Source organism: Fulmarus glacialis, unplaced genomic scaffold (assembly GCF_000690835.1).
Source record: "Fulmarus glacialis isolate BGI_N327 unplaced genomic scaffold, ASM69083v1 scaffold15630, whole genome shotgun sequence".
In the NCBI taxonomy this organism is placed as follows: Eukaryota; Metazoa; Chordata; class Aves; order Procellariiformes; family Procellariidae; genus Fulmarus; species Fulmarus glacialis.
The window spans coordinates 6197-22930 of record NW_009187340.1 but is presented as its reverse complement, the minus strand read 5'-3'; the positions used below and the strand labels follow the sequence as shown (position 1 = coordinate 22930).

Here is a 16734-nt window from a genome sequence, read left to right as displayed (position 1 = left end):
ACGCTCTTGTGCAGGTGGAAGTGCTATTATTCCAATTTCACAGATGGGGGACTAAGGAGCAGAGAGACTCTGAGTAATTTTCAGGCTGCTCACTCTAAGTGCTTGTGTTAGGTATTGCAGTACCAAAGTAGGAGGTATCCAGCCCAGCAAGGTGGTTCAAAGGCCTGGAGGCACTTTGGCAATATGGCAATTCCTCCAGGATCCCTACACAGTGAGTGAGGGAGAGGAAGTACCTGCAACGAATGATTCACAAGGTGTAAGTAAGTAAGGTGCTGGTCCACTGTGTACGGAAGCTGAATGTGAAGGGTGTTTCAATCACCCAGGACTGACGGGAAGCTATTTAAACTGTGCCTAAGTGACTCTCGTTCAGGAAGCTTGTGGCAGAGCAGAGAATAATGCTTGCACCTCCTGTTTCTGGGAGGCTACCATAAAAACATTTCTCTTCAGGCTAAGAATTTCCTTTGCATATTAAGTGATTTTTTCCATTCTGTTTAAAGCAACACACTAAAATGCACCATTTGTACTTCTCCACAATATTTTCTGATTTAAGACTCACTTTAGAGTAATATGGAACTGAATAAACCATGGAAATTTGCACTAATAAACTCAGGTAGAGTGTAAAACTCGGTGTTAGTGTCCTAAATTAAGGGCCTGCTTCTGCTTCCTTGGCCTTTTTACATTCTGCACAGCTGAGAAAAAGTGGTGAAGAAACGGAGGCTCTGGGCTGCCTTCCTTCTTTCCTGCTGCTGTTACAACAAAGTGTCTGACAGAGCAAGGAGGACTGCAGCTACTCCCATCTGCAAGACAGCGATATTAATGCAGGGTCCCACCCCACGTATTGCGCCTGCCACCTCAGCAGCCTAATGTTTTTAAGGCTGTACTGGCTTATTCATAGCGCTGGACAAACGTAGCCTTGGAGAAAGCTGAGAGACGGCTAAGCGGAGCTCTCCTGGAGCACTGTGTACTTAGTTGCACCCTTTTGTTTGGAAAGACAAGCATCTCTTTAGTGCTCTATATAACCTCAGATTCCCCTTCTTCAAGAGGGTCTTACCGGCTACATTTTTAGACCAGTCACAGCCAGGGCCAAGAATCTGTTTGTTGCAACAGTCCTTTATGTGCAAGGTGTTCCTCTAGGGTTACATAGATTCCTTGTGTGCTTCTGATTATGTTAGGAGAGGTCTGCTACGAACCAGGATTCTTTTGGCACTGAAGAGCCAAAGCTCTTTAAAAAAAGTACAAATACCTCAGCCACCGGACCAAATTTGGGGATACAATTATAGGAACTAGCCAGCTAGTTAAATAGAGAAGATAGGTATGTGGATCCCTTACACAGCCTCCATTACTATAGTTACTAATTAAAGCAAAGGAATAAATGGAAAGTTTTATTTATCCAGGCCTTTATCTCAGTAAGTCATTATTTGTTAAGTCCTAGTTTATTGAGCTATGAACATTTGATTATATAAACATTTCTTAATTTAACAAGCCTAGCCATCCTTATAATAGATTTTATAATTACCCTAGCAATACTGCACTGATGAAGAAACTGCATTACAAAAATAATTTGAAGCAACATAACTGGAAAGAAAATGGTCTCACCATTGCATCTGCTTTATGCTTCTTCCGTTTAGCTTCCTGCATAAAGTAATCTGCATTGCGTGGCCTACCAAGGGAAAATAAGAAGACATTTTATTATTTTCTGAAGTGCAGAAGATTTTCAAGTTATTCCTCTCTTATTTCAAACCTGATTTGCAAACATTTTTTATGAAGAAAATACACTTATCATGTAACTATGCATCTTCTATTTCCAAATTGCTGCCTGTGGAGACAATAGCATTTATGGCTGTTCTCATTCTTTAGAAGTCAGTGATTCAAAGCAAAAAAAAAAAACTAATAAAATGCGTTTTTATGGATTATATAAACTGCTTCCCAAATTAGTGCAGTTTTGATCTGCAAAACGGATGCAAGCGTTAAGTGGAACAAGTTATTCCATCTTCTCCTCTCCCGGGTGCTTGCCTATCTCTTTTTCTACTCCTCTCTGTACACTGTCATTTGCCTTGGCTTCTCCCTCCTCTCAAAACAAATGTGTGTTTAATCTCTCCACTTTGAAAACACACATCGAACCTGCTTGCCTCCACAACTACCATCTTACCCCCCCTTCTCCCGCTTATCTGTAAGCATGCTGAGTGCTGTTTACTTTTGCTGCCTGGAGTTCATCTCCGACTCGGTGCTGGACCGCCTGCTACAATTCCACTGGCGTCGCTCGTGCCAATTTCTCCATTGATTTCTCCTCAAACAGATCTCAGAGACTCCACCCCTTCCTTAACCTACCTGACCTACTGACCACAGGACACAAATTCAACTGCTGTCCCTGTGCTGAAATTCACAAGACCGTTTCTGATCCAGACTTATTCATTTCCATTCAAACTGAAAACACAAACTGATGTCTCCTTGGCAATGTCTGGTCACCACCTCAGCGAGCTCCTCATGGCTGAAGCAAATTTCTTCATCTCCTCCCACAAGCTCTCCCTATTGCATCTTTCTCAGTCACTGCAGAGAATAGCCATTTGCCATGTCATTTAAGGCCATAACCTTGCATCTTCAGTTGTTGCCTCTCGTAAAAGTCTTCACATTTCCTGACCCTGCAGATTCTTCCAGTCTCATATGTGTGGGAGATGGCCGCCTTCTTTCTCTACTCAGCTAACACATGTCCTGGTTCTTCTCAGCTCATACTATGGTTACTCCCATATCCTCGTCTCTCTCAGAGAAGGAAGTTTTGCCTTGCAAAATAGTATTCTTAGTATTGGTTACAGTGTCATGCTTTTGCCCTTATCTAATGAAAATGAGATATTCTTGAGTAGTCAGAATGTTGTCATGATGTTTTTACCATTCATGCTTTTAAGTGCTTGGTTTTGTAAATGATATGGTATTATTGCCACTCAGTTGTAGGTTAACCCCAGCCGGCAGCTCAGTCCCACCCAGCCGCTTGCTCACTCCCCTCAGCAGGATGGGGGAGAGAATCGGAAGGGTAAAAGTGAGAAAACTCGTGGGCTGAGACACAGACAGACTAATAGGTAAAGCAAAGCAGTACAAGGAATTCATTCACTGCTTCCCATCGGCAGGCAGGTGTTCAGCCATCTCCAGGAAAGCAGGGCTCCATCACGCTTAATGGTGACTTGGGAAGACAAACATCATCACTCCAAACGTCCCCCCTTTCTCCTTCCCCCAGCTTTTACTGCTGAGCATGACGTCATGAAGTTATGATTAGCAATGAGGGTATTAGCAAGAAGCATGCACATTACTGAACCAAGAAGCCTGCTTTTAGGGCCCTGCTGTGGGGTGGTTAACCATAACACAATGTGCAAAACCTGAAGTCATCGGTTTGTACTAAGTCCAATTGTTTTTTGGGAAGCCTAATATAAAAAAGAAACTATTAAAAGGCTATTTTGAAGCAAAGCATATATATTCTCAATGTGAATGTTTAGGTATTTCCGTAAGAAAAATACAAGATTGATTTACAAATCAGGGGATGCCTAACAGAAATTAAGATTCATTGGGAAAAAATGGATAGGGTATGTTTTCTTCTAGTTTCTTAAACAGAGCTTGTTCAATAGTGTTAATAAACACACCAAGTCAAATCTCTTTAGGCCATCTATGAAATACTAGTCTTCAATTTATCACTACACGTTAATAAACTTCCTATTCCGATTACTAATGTGCATGTTGGGTGAAAACGGAAAGCTGAAATGTCCTATAGATTTAATGTATGTTTATGTACATTGCATACATTTCTTATATCATTTTAGTTACAAAATAAGGATGTGCTTGGATTTAATTGTTTTCTGATTTTTTTAATGAGAAAGAAAGGTTTCAAATTCAATTTTGTTTAAGTTCCCACTGCACATGAACATAATTTTTCTTTTGAAATCCAGTATACTAGTATAAATTATTATGTCATGAAGTAAAAAAACAGAAAAAAACCCCTCTTCTATAGGCTTCTTGAAGATAACAGGTTACCTCAGCTCATGCACATATGAAGACACATGAGAAAGCTGATGCATAAATTAATTATTCACGATAGCTTTTTTGCATACTGCACATTTTGTATCTATGAAGTTCACAAAAGATTGTTAATCATATCCTGATTTTACAGACCCTTAAGTTATAGTGACTGAGAACCCATATCTGTTACAAACATGAAGGTTCATCCAAATTTCCTCTGCAGCTTGGCCTCTTTAGTTACATTGGTGATAATCTCAGACTGGAGAATTTGCAGGTAATCTCATTGGATTCTAATTTCAGAAACTATATGTTATTGATGAGAGGCATCTTGAGGAGAAGCAAATCTGTCTTCCCACTGACAAGATTCAGAAAGATCTGTGGCTAAACTCCTTTTCAGGTCTTTGTAATCCCTCTGCAGATCACAGCCTCGCTACAGCCTGAGAAGCTGGAGAATAGAGGAAATTTCTGCAGGATTAAAATGGTACCAGACTACTGGTTGAACTGGAGTAGATAAGAGTAGCAGAAGAAGCAGTGGACTCTCTTTGTTAGGGTTACTGGTCATGAATGTAAACTGAAGTCCCATGGAAATTTATTCAGCGACTTCTGTTTTTCAGACAACTGAGTCAGATTCTCCTCTTAAGTTATTTACAACTGTATGTATCTAATGGTGTCAGCACTGTCACTCCAGATTTACAAACAGAATTCAGGCCTCTTTTTTAAAAAAAAAAAAAAAATTTAAAAACAAGTCTGACTTCAAATTAACAGGTACAAATAAGTGTTATATCTCTATTAATAATCTTGACTGCACAAGAAAGTCTTTTGTTTCTGAATATCTGATTGTTGGTACTTTTAGAAATATAGTCCTCTTCAACAAAGCCAAAAAGGAGTTCTAATACACTGCTCTAATGCATCTCATATATCTCTCTGAAAGGCAAGAGGAAGAGTGTAAAGCATCAGTGCCAACTAAGTCAGGCTGCTGGTGAATTCTCCCTGGGATCAAGTGTCATTATGTGAAACTGGCTGCTCTCGAGGAGAATTTACCCTACTATGCTGATTGGGGAAAGCAATCAAGTACCGCTGGAACCAGTTCAACGCATTCTCAGTCAACACCAGCCAGTCACCTAGGCACTGGAACAGAATCCAGCCTTTTACAGAATAACCCCCCCATGGCTAGATCTGATAGTACAAACAAGGCCAGGCTTCCTTTTCAGCAGCGCTATTCAAACCATTTATGACTTTGACAAGGGCAGGCTCAGTAGCATGGCTGTGGCTGAATCCAGGATGAAATCTATCAAACAATCCGCTACTGTCCAGAATTTCTCTCACTCGCCTTGCCACCACTTTCTCTGGGAGCTTGTCGAAAACCAGCAGGAAAGACAGCATTTCCATTGCTTGTTATGTTGCGCGGGATCCCAGCGTGAGGTGAGATGGCTGCGGGCATGGTAATTACTCCCCTTCCAGAAGCAGCCTTTCAGAATTTCTGGGCTGTTGAGCTCCTAAGCGTGGTGTTTCCATTACCCAGGTGAAATGCTTGTGTGTGTATATGTTTCTCTCATCCTATTTAGCTCTATGCCGTTACAGCGCATCTCTGCCACCTTCGTCTTTTGCTGCCTTCTCTGAATTTAATTTACTCCAGTTTAGTAGATAATTGGAAAAATGTAAACTCATGCAGTAAAAAAAGGGAAGAGAATCAAACAAAGTGAATCAATAAAAGCCTTACTTCGTACAGTAATTTATCAGCATCTACTGCAACATAATCTCCTTGGAACTCAGCACAACCGCTGGTATTTACAGAGTATGGTGTAGCTTAGACTCCAATATACAATTTTAATTAGAACTGCACTCAAAAACACATTTTTCATCTAATTTTTATATTTTATATGAACTATATACTAAAGTATAGCATTTTCTGCTTCATTTCCATAATCTACCACTTGTACATTATTTCTTACTGTGGTATTGTGCTTTATGAGGATACATTAAAAAAAACTAATAAAAGTTCAATTAAACATCATAAATGTAGCCAAGTGCATATTTTAATACCCTTCAGAGATAATGCTGCTGAAGTGTTATAAAAAACCAAACTAGCACTTCCTCAGTGTACAACAATTGCACATAATAAAAGCAGCTTAAATCATAATTCTAAATATAGGACCAGTTTCACAACTTTAGTAATCTAGATCCTAAAAAAGTGAGTGTGCTGTAAGGGAGAAGAACAGCGAAATAAACGACTTTAAAATTTGGTCAGAGCTAGGAGCAAATCAGAAGAAACTGGCGTAGCCAGGGTTAGCCCATGTCCAGTTTTGAAGCTGTGCCAGTAGGACCTGAACTTTCAGTCCAAGAAGACAAGAAAATCCTGTAAGAGCAAGAAAACCACGTAAAGTGAAAGGTATGTGTATACAGCCCTGCCTATTTGCTGTTTCATACTGGGACATGTGTCAGGAGCATGTCTGACACGTTGGATCACAGATAAAGATGGTCATCTTGGGAGTAACAGACAGAGCTGAAGCTGGGGAGCAGGTATTACTATACAAAATAGTGTTGTCCCCTGCTGTACTATGGCCTCCTGTCTATTCCACAACTTAAAATAAATGCTGTTTTATGGGACATGGCACTGCTGTGTCTGGGGCATGGCACACGTGGTGGCACACAGGGTCGGGGAGAGCCCATGGCACTGTACAAGGTGGGTACCCAGTTATGGGAGTCTCATGCACACTGTGGCAGGCCCAGCAAGTCTGGGATGCTCAGCAGGGGAGCATACAAGTGGAGAGGGCAGAGAGAGTATCTGTGACCCATTTAAATGATAATGCTATAGGCATTTGAGAAAGACAGGAACGAACAATCTGATTGGAGTCAGGCCAAATACAAGAAAAATTTACTCAATCACACAACTACACAACTACTGCCTTGTTGGGCTTAGTATAACAAGGTCAATATCTTAGATTAGATGAATAGATGAATAGTACAGATAGCTAGAGAAGGAGTTACTGTTGTAAGAAATAGCAATCAAAATTAAAGCCTGGCACCTAATTTAAATGAAATGAAGAAGGATAAAATAAGTGGGGATTCCTATTTTGGCAAAAATGCAAAATCCCCCAGACTAACCATGTCAATGTAGTGAAATACAAGAAACCATGAGAAAGAGTCAAAATCTACTACAAATTCCTGGGCATGACCCAGATTCATGACTTAAAGATATCCATGTGAAATCAATATCTAGACTAAAACATGCAAGGGCAAAGTGTACAAGCGAAGAGTGAGGAATGAAAGAAGTATTAACAACAGGGACTTGAGCTCCTGTATTAAAAGCAGAGGGAGAAAACTTTACATCCTTGCAGATAAACTACAGTTGTGTCTCTTTCGATGTATGTTAAATAGATATTCTGAAATCAACTAATTTCAGTCGAAGGTGGGGTGAAAGCCTTTACAGTCAGACCTAGGGAGAGAGGGCAGTCTAGATTTATATTGTTTTAAAATACCATGGAATCACACCTTGAATTTTCAAGAGGGAGCTGAAAGCCAAAGGTGGAAAGATATTTCTGGGAGACGGACTACCTGGCAGTCAGGTATGTTCCCAGCTCTGATGAGTGAGAAGCCAAGGTGTGGGTAAAACTGTTGAGTGACAGTACATGTGAAACCTGAGTCAATGAATGTGGTATCTATGCTGAAAGAAGCAGGCAATCCTGAAACAAAGACTCTATCCAGGGCTCCTGTCCTCCAAAGCCTGTCTAAGAAACTTCAGTAATCATAGGATTTGAAAGAAATCATAATCAGGCACTAGAAGACCAGGAAAGCATCTGAGAGGGATTTTGGGAATTCATATTCCTCATGTGCATTAAGTCATCACAGCACCTCTCGGGCTCCATGACTCATTGTTGGTTCTCAAGATGAACAGGGTACTCCCAGGCTAAAAATGAGTTTGAACAGTCCACCTGTGATTCTCTAGGCTAAAGTGGTTATGATCATTTGCTAGTGTAGTTCGTTATCACTGGAAGATGAAAATATCCTTTATAGGTTGAAGGAATGATGAAGAAAGCTCCCAGGTTTCCTTGGGGGATCACAGCCTTTGCACCCTAGGGCCATTACAGTGAGCCTTCTAGTACAAAAGGGAAACTTCTGGGTAATTATATTGTGAAAAATGGACTTGAAGCACATTCTTCAAACATATGTAAAGATATTTTCCATTGCCACAAAGGGACAGCAAAGCTGACTTAGGAATTAAGCTGCAAATAGAGGCATTAGAATATCTCTTAAACACACCTGTGAATCCTGGCATTGAGGGTGATGAAAACCCACAGTGCTCTGTGATCCAGCACAAGAAGACAAACCCTAAGTTACACTGGGATGGACTTTTAGCTCTTCGAGGAGAAACCAATGTTTGCCACCAAACCTGAGGAAAACAAGTTCTGTCAAGAACCAGAGGTGTGGGAGTATGGTAAACACCATGGGAAGTTAGATAAGACTTCCTCATATTCAGTACAAGACCTAGACTAGTCAAAAAACTGGAGGGTGCTCATCACCTGCTGTAGGCATCTGCTCATTGCTCACCAGTTGCAGAGGTGAGGAAAGACTGGGAGAGACTGGTGGGAGAGACTGTCCTCTCCTGTCTGAAAGAATCGGCTCTGCTGCTGGGACCTGAAAGAGGGTTTGCTGAGCCTCATTAGAAGACCTTTGTCCTGCTCACTGTTATGATTCATTGTGGACTAAAGATATTTTCTAGTCAAGCTGTAGAGTTAGAAAAAGGCACATCAAAATCAATTGATGCAAACAAATCCTCTTTCCTGAGTAGAAAAATTATCAGAGGCTATTTCAGATCTGAGTCTGTCAATAAAACCATTCCTTGGCAATCTCCGTGCAAGTGAAATAAGCAGGGCAAGGATACCAGCTCTATGGTTTGATCATCCATGCTGTTTAATTGCTAATACCCTGGCATAGTTTTGAGCTCGGTCCCAGACAATGCCTGGGCACAGCTGGGGGACAGCACAGGCCAGGGACTGTTCTCAGGAGGCAGTGAGTGTTCTTTGTTTTGGGGAGCGAAGACAGTTTAATCATATAAACATTAGCAGTGCTGGACCACTTGCCCATAGGAACAGAGGAGGGGCATGGATGTTAGCTTATAAGTTCAAATGAGGTCCACAGCTCTGGCTTTTCGTTGACGACAGGGAATAGTGGCTATAAATTCTTTACCCCGTGAGAATACCCCGTGAGAATCTCCTGCTAGAGCTGATTCAGCATCTATTTCCCACCAGACCAAGCTCTCACAAAGTGTCCCTAAAAAGAAAGGGGGTAGGTGGCCTTGCAGAGAACAGGCAGCTTAATTATCTAATCATGGGAGGCAGTGTCTGCTGTCTAATAGTCTAATGTTATTTTCTCATGAGCAGTGTACACATGAGAAAATTCAGTGCCACAAGTAAGAAGGGAAGGAGAAGAAGAATGGGATGGTCAGATGAAGTCTTGAAATCTCCCAAAGCCAAGAAATTGGGAGCAGTCCAAAGTAAGCATATGAATTTGTGAGGAACTTAGTGTAGTAGATGTTGGTCTGTCTGAGCAGTGATTTTTTAGATTGCTGATGACAAGAAAGAGGAGCCAAGCTCTATTCTTTAACTGTGCTCCTGAGAATCTGCTCAGCACTACAAAAGTCTCTCTAAATACTTCAGAAGACCAGGAATCCTTGAGGCATTTTGAGCAATGCAAAGTGAGATGACTTCCAGACGTTGTATGCGAGTCACAACCCAAGAGCACCTTTTCCTTTCCACTCTGAGGCAGAAGAACAAGGAAGAGGAGACTGAAAATGGGAGACTTGGGGTTCTAGCCAAAACAGAGATGCGCCAAGAAGTTATCTTGAGCTCTTTATGAGCTCTATGCATAACACCTTTACAGGTTGCATATTTTCTGGGTATGTGGTTTACTGGTTGACAAACAAACACAGAAATGCTATCTCACAGCAGGATATGTCCCTTGGACAATGTAAAGCTGGTGAGTGTGTGTAGCACCTAAATCCATAAAGCTGGAACAAACATTCAACAAAGTATGAAATAAAAAAAACAAGCTGAAGAAGATGTATTATCTTGCTCCTATAAGGCCAGAAAAAAAGGAAAATAAATGTAAGTGAAGAAAAAACACATCCCAAGTTTGAAAGGGTAACCCACAATGCAAGTGAGAGAACAATCCTGAGGAGCATGTTCTGATTTAGCCCTAAGGAAAACTGGGAAGCTGGGTACGCTCTGCTTTTTTTTTATACCACACATGCAGTATTTTGAGGAGGGTGTGGGACTGTGCCCTCGGGCGCCCACAGCATGTCTGTGCTTATCACTTCAAGGACAACAGACTTTGTTCCTAAATGTGGTTATTGGGAATTCTACCATTCAGTGAAATTACAGCAGGACTGAATTTGGCTTGAAGCATTATTATGTAGCCTTGAAAATGTTCTCTTCATAGAGTCAGAAATGGCCAAAAATCCAGGAAACCTTGTTAAGAATTAATATTGGGAACAGCATTGATGTCACTTATACATGTGGCGTGCTGGGTACCTCGAAGCATATTTAGAGCCGGCAGTAAACAGTGGCAAACCAGGGCAAGTAGGATTTTGCCTGCCTTTTGAAGACTGTTAGCTATATTTACTTTTATATTGCGATGTGTGTGTATACAGCACTCTGCCAAGCAAGATATACTTTTTATTGACCTACTTGTGTTCCAATTTATTGCTAGTGACAGCTGTTGTCAATGATCTGGAGAAAATAAATTGAGAATAAAGCAAAGAGACACTGATTGGTCAAAAAAATTAGTTGTTGTTTTAAATCAAATATAAGGGATTTAGTCTCTTAGAAACTATAGATTCTGATTAAAATGAAGACTTTAAAGCCATGGCTGGATTACAGTAATTCAGAACTTCATGGATTATGAGACGAAATACTTCATAGGCATCATTTTGGACAAATGCTGCCATTAGGATTACTACATGATTTTAGACCTACTGTATTGCATTTCTTCAAATCCTCAGCTGTGGTACTATACGAATTTGAAAGACACTGGCTGCCATGTTTAATTTGATCCTTCTAACATGTGAGTCAAATTTGTTGACATTTAACATTTGCAGCCAGTCTAATCTGCTACATTTCAGTGACTTCTCTGCACAGTAATGTCAGAATCGAGGTCTAGTATAGCTGGTATTCTGGTGGTGTTTCCTAGATACAGGTTGTGGATGACAGTTGTAGTACATGAAAATCTCCCTCCCCTAGTTAGCACAACAGGCATTTAACCGTTTCTGGTTTTTAAGGGCAAATTAAGACATATTCGATTCTGTGTTTTATCTTATTTGGCTTTTTAGATTGCTTTTTTTAATGGGCCACATGTTGCTTGGGGACATTCTACATGGAAGGCACTATACACGAACAGTTTTATTGTATCTCTCTGAAAAGGTGAAACAGTTTTATTGAAGATGCCTGCCAGAGAAATCACATGTATCACTAATGGAGAAAGCAAGTGATAAAAGCCTCTTAGATGAGAGAGACAGTAAAAAAAGCAGTTTTCCTATGACAGTATTCTAGGGGAAAGACAAAACAAACCAGTCCCCCTGTTTTTTGTCAGCATCTTGAGGGAAAATCAGATGAAGATACAATAGTTTTGTTGTAGCTGTTTCTGACTGTGTTTTTTTCTAATCCAAACAGATGAGCATGTCCTACAATTTTGACTTTTATCAGGCACACTAATACCTTTCTGCCTCATATGTACACGTATAAACTGCCAAAAAATTGAACAGTTGCAAGTAAATTATAGATGATAAAGTATTCTAAGAGATATGAAGAGTTAGGTAGTACTTCTAAACAGTTTCAAATTTCCTCAGTGGAGATTGTTGAATAAATACACTGGAAGAGTTAAAAAATAACATGGAGAGAAGTGGAGAAGGAGGGAAAATAGGAATATATACACAGGGGGGAGTTTTCTCCAAAAGGGGCAGAAAAAATGATTACATTTATTCAACTTACATCTCCTTACGACTGCCATGAATACATACAGACATTAATCTCACCAGTCTTTTCTTGACAAACAAAACAGTTACGTCCTTTTGAAGTCTATGGGAATTATTTATGCCTTATAGTAGGAAACCTGGATTCTCTATATGAGAGGCTGCTGTCTCTCTAGTTGTCCCAGAGACCAGGTGGTATGAATAAACATTACAATTATTACAATTATTACAATTATTATTACTATTAAATCCCAGTTCTGGTAAAAAGCAGTTCCTGAGGAAACAGGGCTGTTTTCCAAGGGTTTTCCTTGGTATAAAAGAGTTAGCGATGTTATAGGTGAAAGTCTGGGAGTACGAAAGGCGCGTCAAGGTCACACAGCTTACAGAGCTGTATTTGCTCCAGGCAGTCTGAGGCATAGCTTCAACAGAACCTCTTCTACACTAGAAAAATCAGTATTTTCAGGCCAAAAAATTGCAAGTCAAAAGGAATCTGGGTTTTCTAGATACTAGGATTTCAACCTTCAGTTTCATCTTTATCTAAATAATACCACATCCTAAATGAAGTTGGGAAATAAACCAGCAATTTTAATTTACCAAAAAGAAAAGAAAAACAATTACAAGCTGAAATTATTTTCTGAGGAGGAGAGCAGGGGATGTTTGAAGGATGTCGTGGAGGTGGGGAGGGCCAGGTATCCCTCCAGGTACTCATGCCAACCACAGTTGCTTCCTACTCACCCTGCCTTTGTGATACCTTTTTCTGAGCAGCAGTAGCAATGACAGCAGCAGCTGTCAAGGCTCAGGGATGCAAGGCTCCCAGGTGTCCTCTCCGCTTGCTCTGAAGGGTGCATAAGAAGGGTGCCCCTGTCACCCTGCCTTGCTATGGTTCTGTATATATTAATAGTCCGATGTGTGCATAATTAATGCCAGAGCCTCAAGGCTACTAATAAAGCCTTAATGGCCCTGTCCTGCCTCATGTAAGGCCTCCCGTCTCTGCCCGTGGGCTAAAGAAATTCATTTAAGCTCAGGTCTGGGCCTTCACTCCCTGCCCAACTCATTGTAAGTGTGCCTGTCTTCAGCCCTTTCACAGCCATGCTTGTAAGCCCGGCCATGGCCCTCATTGATCTGGACCCTGACCTGGAGACTGTCTTCCTGGCCTGACCTTGGACCTGCCTCATCACCTTGGAATTGCCTGAGGATCTAGGCTCTTGGTTGAACCTGCCTCCACCCTTGGGCCTGCCCTTGCTTGGGTGTTGGGGGACTGGACCCCTGGCTGGCACCGCCCCTGCTCTGCCAGCCGTGTTCTGCCCCTTGGCTCCTGGCTCCCCGTCCTTTAGGGAATAGCCGGTCCTCACTGCTCCCTGATGATTAGAGGCTTAATTTATTATGAAAAATTAAAGAGTTCATATAGTATGTCTCATTCATTTCTCAATGTACAGTATTACTATAATACTTCTGGCCACGACTCTGTTCCTGTTGGACAAATCGCATTTTTCTCTCTTTAAATGGAGAAAATGTCACTGTTTTCTTTATTTTAAAGTCATCTGTACTTACATATCATCGAAGATAAGCTTTGTCCTTCTGCAGTCCCTGGGTGTGCTGGACAGAGGTGACCAAGGCTCTGTTTGGGACTGGGGCTTATTGCAAAGAACATTTTCTGAATTGATGTGAATTGCTTTCTAGACAACGAACAGCAGAGAAGACATTGAGGAATTGGCTACTAACTTCAAAAAATCAACTAATAAACAACAGAGCGTCTTTGCATAGTGCTGTAAATTGGCAGTTAGTTTCCCTACTATTTCAGCAGGGAGTATGTATAACTGTCCTGCCACTGACAGCCACAAATTCACAGATATTGCTCAGAGCACTTTCTAAAGGGCTTGAGTTTCAATGTGATATACGGAAGAAATTGAGCTGAACTATTAGTAACTATCAAAACACGCTGAAACACAGTAAGTGAAATCATTAAAGAGTAGATCTGTTGTGGTCATTTAGAAGATCAAGTTATATCTTTAGTCTTCAGCTTCCAAACCAGCATTGTACCTTGCCTCGGGGGAGCAAGGCTCACTTGTTTGACTCTGCACTGCTGATGTGCCTGTGCAGTATGAATTTGTAGCCCAAGGTCCAGGTTTCTTTCTGCTCTGGGCCCCTGATCAGCTTGAAAGACCACTGCTCTGTGCCACAGCGGAAGCACATGTCTTTTGGCAGGGTCTCACTCTCAGCTGCAGCCCTGTTCTTCATGAGGCCTCATGAGCCCTTCGTCCCACCGAGTGACCTGCTGTGTGGGCTACCATGCACTGGTACAGTGCGAAGCAGAGGGTCCCAGGTTGTTTTTGGTTGATAATCACTGCCAGAAAACACTGTTCTTTGTCTGTTAGGTGACAGACAGAAATGCAATAGGGAAATGGACAAAAAGCTGAAATGGATGAAAGCCACTCCCTGGCTTGCGGTCTCTGATAGAAATTCAGAGGACCACTTGGGCATGCCAGTTAGGTGCCAGATGGGAAGTTGGGATAAAACAAAGCTGACTTTAACATTTATAGTTCATGAGCTCTCATCTTCTATGTGGCACATCTTTTTTTCAGCAGGCTAAAGTTTTCAGATGAATAACCACATACATAAGAATTTTATTGCAAAGGTTGTTAAAATGTTGACCAAATGGTGCATTGCTAGGCTATGCAGAAAATCTCAGTGAAACGCGTTTGCTAAGGGTGTGGATCATAAAGCAATCACCTTTTACTTTTGATTTCCAGCACATTTGCCTGTGAAGGAATTTAAATTGTTTTAAAGATATCCAGTGAAGAATCATATCATTATAATTCTGAATGGGTTATAAACCTCTAAACTTATGTTTTAGAAGTTAAAATGTTTAAAAATTTACATTTAATCCATGAAAAAATAAATTAATGACTATGATATGTTAAAATGCCTTTTTATTGGAATATTTTTATGTAATTAATTTTATTTCAATTTACCAAAAGCATCTGCGAGATATTCTTGAAATACACATCTTATGATAACTTGTTTTTTAAAAAGCATCCAAAATTAATATTATAGGTACTACTTCCCCCTCCACTCTCAAAAAATAAATCTATTTAAGTATATACATATATACTTAACATATACTGTGGGGCCAGTTATCCCCACAGCGAAAGTGGCTAGAAGAGACCACTGCTACAACTCAGGTAGTTTGTTTTCCTGAAAGTTGCTTAGGCACTAATACTTAGGTTTTTGAAGCCTCTCACGTATCAAATAACAAATACAACAAATACATCTAGGATAAAATATATAAATGGCTTTTGTAGCAAGAAGAGGAGCATGGGCCTTTCTAGCAGCAGCAGAGTGCCCTAACAGCTTGACTAGACACTCCAGCAGTGGACATCAATATGACGGTGCCCAAATTGCTGCTTCTAGGTATTTCACACAAAGCAGAACAGCTTCAAGGGGAGGACGTGACAATATTCTGCCCTTGATCTTCTACCAGCAGTGTCCTGTAGGCTGGAGGTTAGGGTATGATTTTGAGAGGTGAGAGAGAGAAAGATGTGAATTCCCTCAATCAGAAGAGCTAACAGGCTCTTTACTCCATCATCCTAATCACACAACTCGTGCATAAACGGGGGCAGCGTCTACTCCTCTCTCTCCGTGCTCTGAAGGCAGAGGCTTCCATGCGGTGTAGTAATACGGCCTTATCTGGAAGGGTGCTCTGGACACACTTAGTGTGATCAAGACTCTCTGATAGGTATCTGAATACCTGGGCTCTGATGGAGCGGCGTTGTGAGGCTGGTGCTAAGCTATTCACCAGTGTTGAGAGCAAGTAGAAATGTCTGAGAAAGTTGGTTGTAAGACATGTAGAAGGCACACTCATGGTTAGGCAGTGGCTGAGTAGAGGCCTTATACAGTAGAGGCCTTATGCACCACGCTTTTGGATGTAAGGGGCTTGCATCGTGCCAAGTGATACTCTGGAGGCCTAAAGCCATTTGTTTTGGGCCATTAGCTTTTACCTTTTGCTTATGTAGCCTTTGGTATTTGCCTGCTTTACAGCCTGCCCTCTTTACTTTCTTCTGTGCCTTGCTAAACTCCAAATCAGAAGAACTGAACTTACAACATTCATTATTACAATTTTTTTGCATAGCATTCTGCAAAACCATCACGGATTGCAATACGAAGTGAAAAATACACAGCTAGGCTTTATATTGTGAACAACAGCATAAACTTACATTGAAGTCTCCGGGATGTGGCTGTGACTGGATTTCACCCTTATGTTTTTTGCTGGAGGAGATGGAAGGTAATAGACTGCTGCCATTAGGTCTGCTGGAGGAAGTTAAATCATCGTTGGAGTATTTGTGTTTTGATGCATCAGAGAGGGGAGAGACGGGTGACCGAAGCATTTTCTCATTTTTATTTATTGGTATTGCCAAGCTGGAAATGGAAATTACAGTAATGGAGTGTCACAAAGCTGGCTTTGAGAAAGGTAAATGTTTTATATATTACCAAAACTTTGAATTTAAAACCTGCTGGCAGGATAAAGTCTATTGGTATCTGGAAACAAGCTTACAGTATTGGGACCAGAGACGGGTGACCGAAGCATTTTCTCATTTTTATTTATTGGTATTGCCAAGCTGGAAATGGAAATTACAGTAATGGAGTGTCACAAAGCTGGCTTTGAGAAAGGTAAATGTTTTATATATTACCAAAACTTTGAATTTAAAACCTGCTGGCAGGATAAAGTCTATTGGTATCTGGAAACAAGCTTACAGTATTGGGACCAAGAG

General features: G+C 40.9%; 1 protein-coding gene across 1 annotated transcript in view; it reads right to left on the bottom strand.

Moving 5' to 3' along the window:
- The window catches only part of AFF3 (AF4/FMR2 family, member 3), a gene marked incomplete at its 5' end in the record, with an annotated part of 35317 nt that overhangs the window by 12394 nt on the left and 6189 nt on the right, over positions 1-16734 (bottom strand). Inside the window, 3 exons of the mRNA XM_009574864.1 lie at positions 1597-1660; positions 13517-13641; positions 16180-16381. Coding sequence (XP_009573159.1) covers positions 1597-1660; positions 13517-13641; positions 16180-16381 — 391 coding nt within the window. The remainder of the gene's footprint in view (positions 1-1596; positions 1661-13516; positions 13642-16179; positions 16382-16734) is intronic.